Source organism: Arachis ipaensis, chromosome B10 (genome assembly GCF_000816755.2).
Source record: "Arachis ipaensis cultivar K30076 chromosome B10, Araip1.1, whole genome shotgun sequence".
NCBI lineage: Eukaryota > Viridiplantae > Streptophyta > Magnoliopsida > Fabales > Fabaceae > Arachis > Arachis ipaensis.
The window spans coordinates 35,889,632-35,891,753 of record NC_029794.2 but is presented as its reverse complement, the minus strand read 5'-3'; the positions used below and the strand labels follow the sequence as shown (position 1 = coordinate 35,891,753).

General features: G+C 36.6%; 1 protein-coding gene across 1 annotated transcript in view; it reads left to right on the top strand.

Annotated features, from left to right (window-relative positions):
- LOC110268404 (putative inactive methylesterase 20) overlaps positions 1 to 848 on the top strand; it is an 8,954-nt gene extending 8,106 nt beyond the window's left edge. The window contains exon 3 of the mRNA XM_021114533.1: positions 700 to 848. Within this exon, the coding sequence (XP_020970192.1) occupies positions 700 to 848 (149 nt within the window). The remainder of the gene's footprint in view (positions 1 to 699) is intronic.

Sequence of the window (2,122 nt, the reverse complement as noted above, 5' to 3'; positions counted from 1 at the left end):
AATTCAATTCAAGGTAAATCATAATAATTGTGTTCATTTGATTTGTTGTTGTTTAATTCCTTGCAAATTGAGTAGTGTAGATTTACTTTTCTTGCAATTTTACTATGCTTTCCTTTTATGCCTTCCAAGTGTTTGATGAAATGCTTGGTTGGATTTTAGAGTAGAATTTTATGTTCTTGGCTTGGGAAGGTAACTTAGGAACTCTTGAGTTACAATGTCCAAGTAATTGATGATTGGGATTCATTGACTCTAGTTCTCACTAATTGAATTAGTGGAGAGTTAGGACTTATGGACTAGGATTGATATAGCTCATTTGACTTTCCTTTACTACTAGTTAGAGGATGATTTAATGAGATTAATCCTTGCCAATTCTCATATTGTGGTTAGTGATTAAGATAGAGATCTTTGACCACCAACCCTTGCCAAGACCTTTTTAGCCATTAGTTTACTTTCTTACCATTTATCTTTCATGCTTCATATCAAAACCCCAAATATAACTCACAACCGATAACAAGACACTTCATTGTAATTCCTAGGGAGAACGACCCGAGGTTTGAATACTTCGGTTTATAAATTTTAGGGGTTTGTTTTAGTGACAAACAACTTTTTGTATGAAAGGATTAGTGATTGGTTTAGAAACTATACTTGCAACGAGAATTCATTTGTGAAATTCTATACCATCAAAAATCCATTCGTCACATAGCCTTGGTGGCTTGGCCATATCCCATGCCATGGAGCATTTTCCTCACAAGATTTCTGTGGTTGTCTTTGTCACAGCTATGATGCCTGGTCCAACACTCAACATATCCACCCTCAATCAGAAGCTAACTTCATGTCTTCTTTGCTAGTTATTCTTCTTTGTCTTTGTTGTTCAATTTAAGCAATTGGGCGAAAAAATTGAATTGTGTGACTAAAAGACTTAAGTAGGACAAACATACATCTGTTAGAAGTAAAAGCATGATGAAAGAATATAGTGATGAATACGAGAGTTTGACCAAACAACTACGGACATTTTGTGATATATTTTTTTTTTTGACTATTAATACTTTGTGTGTTTTTTTAAAGGCATTAAGCAAATCACAACCGCTACTGGACAATCATTACACTTACGATGAAGGACCTAATAAATCGGCCACAACATTTGTATTTGGACCAAAATTTCTTGCATCTAAAGTGTATCAACTCAGTCCAAAACAGGTTATTCTCCAAATTTTAAATTCTCTTGTTATAATTTGTTAGAGATATATTTTTTATGTATCTCTTTTTATGAGCTTAAATTTTTAGATAAATAATTTTATAATATGATATCATAATACGAGTCCAAACCCCGATCCAATGATAGAGGCTGATGATGATGAAGTGATTGGACTGAAAAGGTTGAGGAAGTCACCCATGTGGTTGAAAGACTACAAAACATGAAAAGGGTGTGCTTTAGGAGAATATTAGAAGAAGATGATGTCAGAAGTTAGTTACGTAACAACTTGTCATGAGGTTTATAAGGGAAGGAGTGAGTCTAAGGGAGTCATGCTTATTCTTATGTCTTGTAAACATTTCTCACATACTAATCATATCTTTCATACAATTGCATTTTCTATTCTCTGAATCATTCTTCTACATAATTTCTGATCATTCTATTTCTATCATCATTGTCCTACTTGCGAATTGAATTAGCAACTATTAACTGGTGTTTTCATTGAGAGAGGTAGCTGCTGCAATGGCGGATGAAACTCGACTCAATCGTTTGGAGGAGCTCACGATCTCGAACAAGCAAGAAGTAGCCACTCTGCATCGCGGGTTAGCTAAAGCCAATGAGAGGATCACAGAGACCCAACTTCAACAAACCACCATCGAAAAGTTGTTCCGCGACAGCATGATGATGAAAACCCAAGTTGGGTATTGTAACCATTCAGGGGATGAGGTGGTGGATAGCCCCAGGTCAGGTTCAGTGAGCGTTAACTTGGAGTCGTTGTGGTCTCGCAAGTTTAAGGTGGCTGATCTACCGATGTTTACGGGCGATGGGTGGAGGATTGAGTGTTTAGAGCAAAGCAATACCTTTAAAATTTTGCCATTCTGGCTGAGTAGAGGATCAAGGTGTTATCGGTAGGGCGGAGGGGGGGGTAAA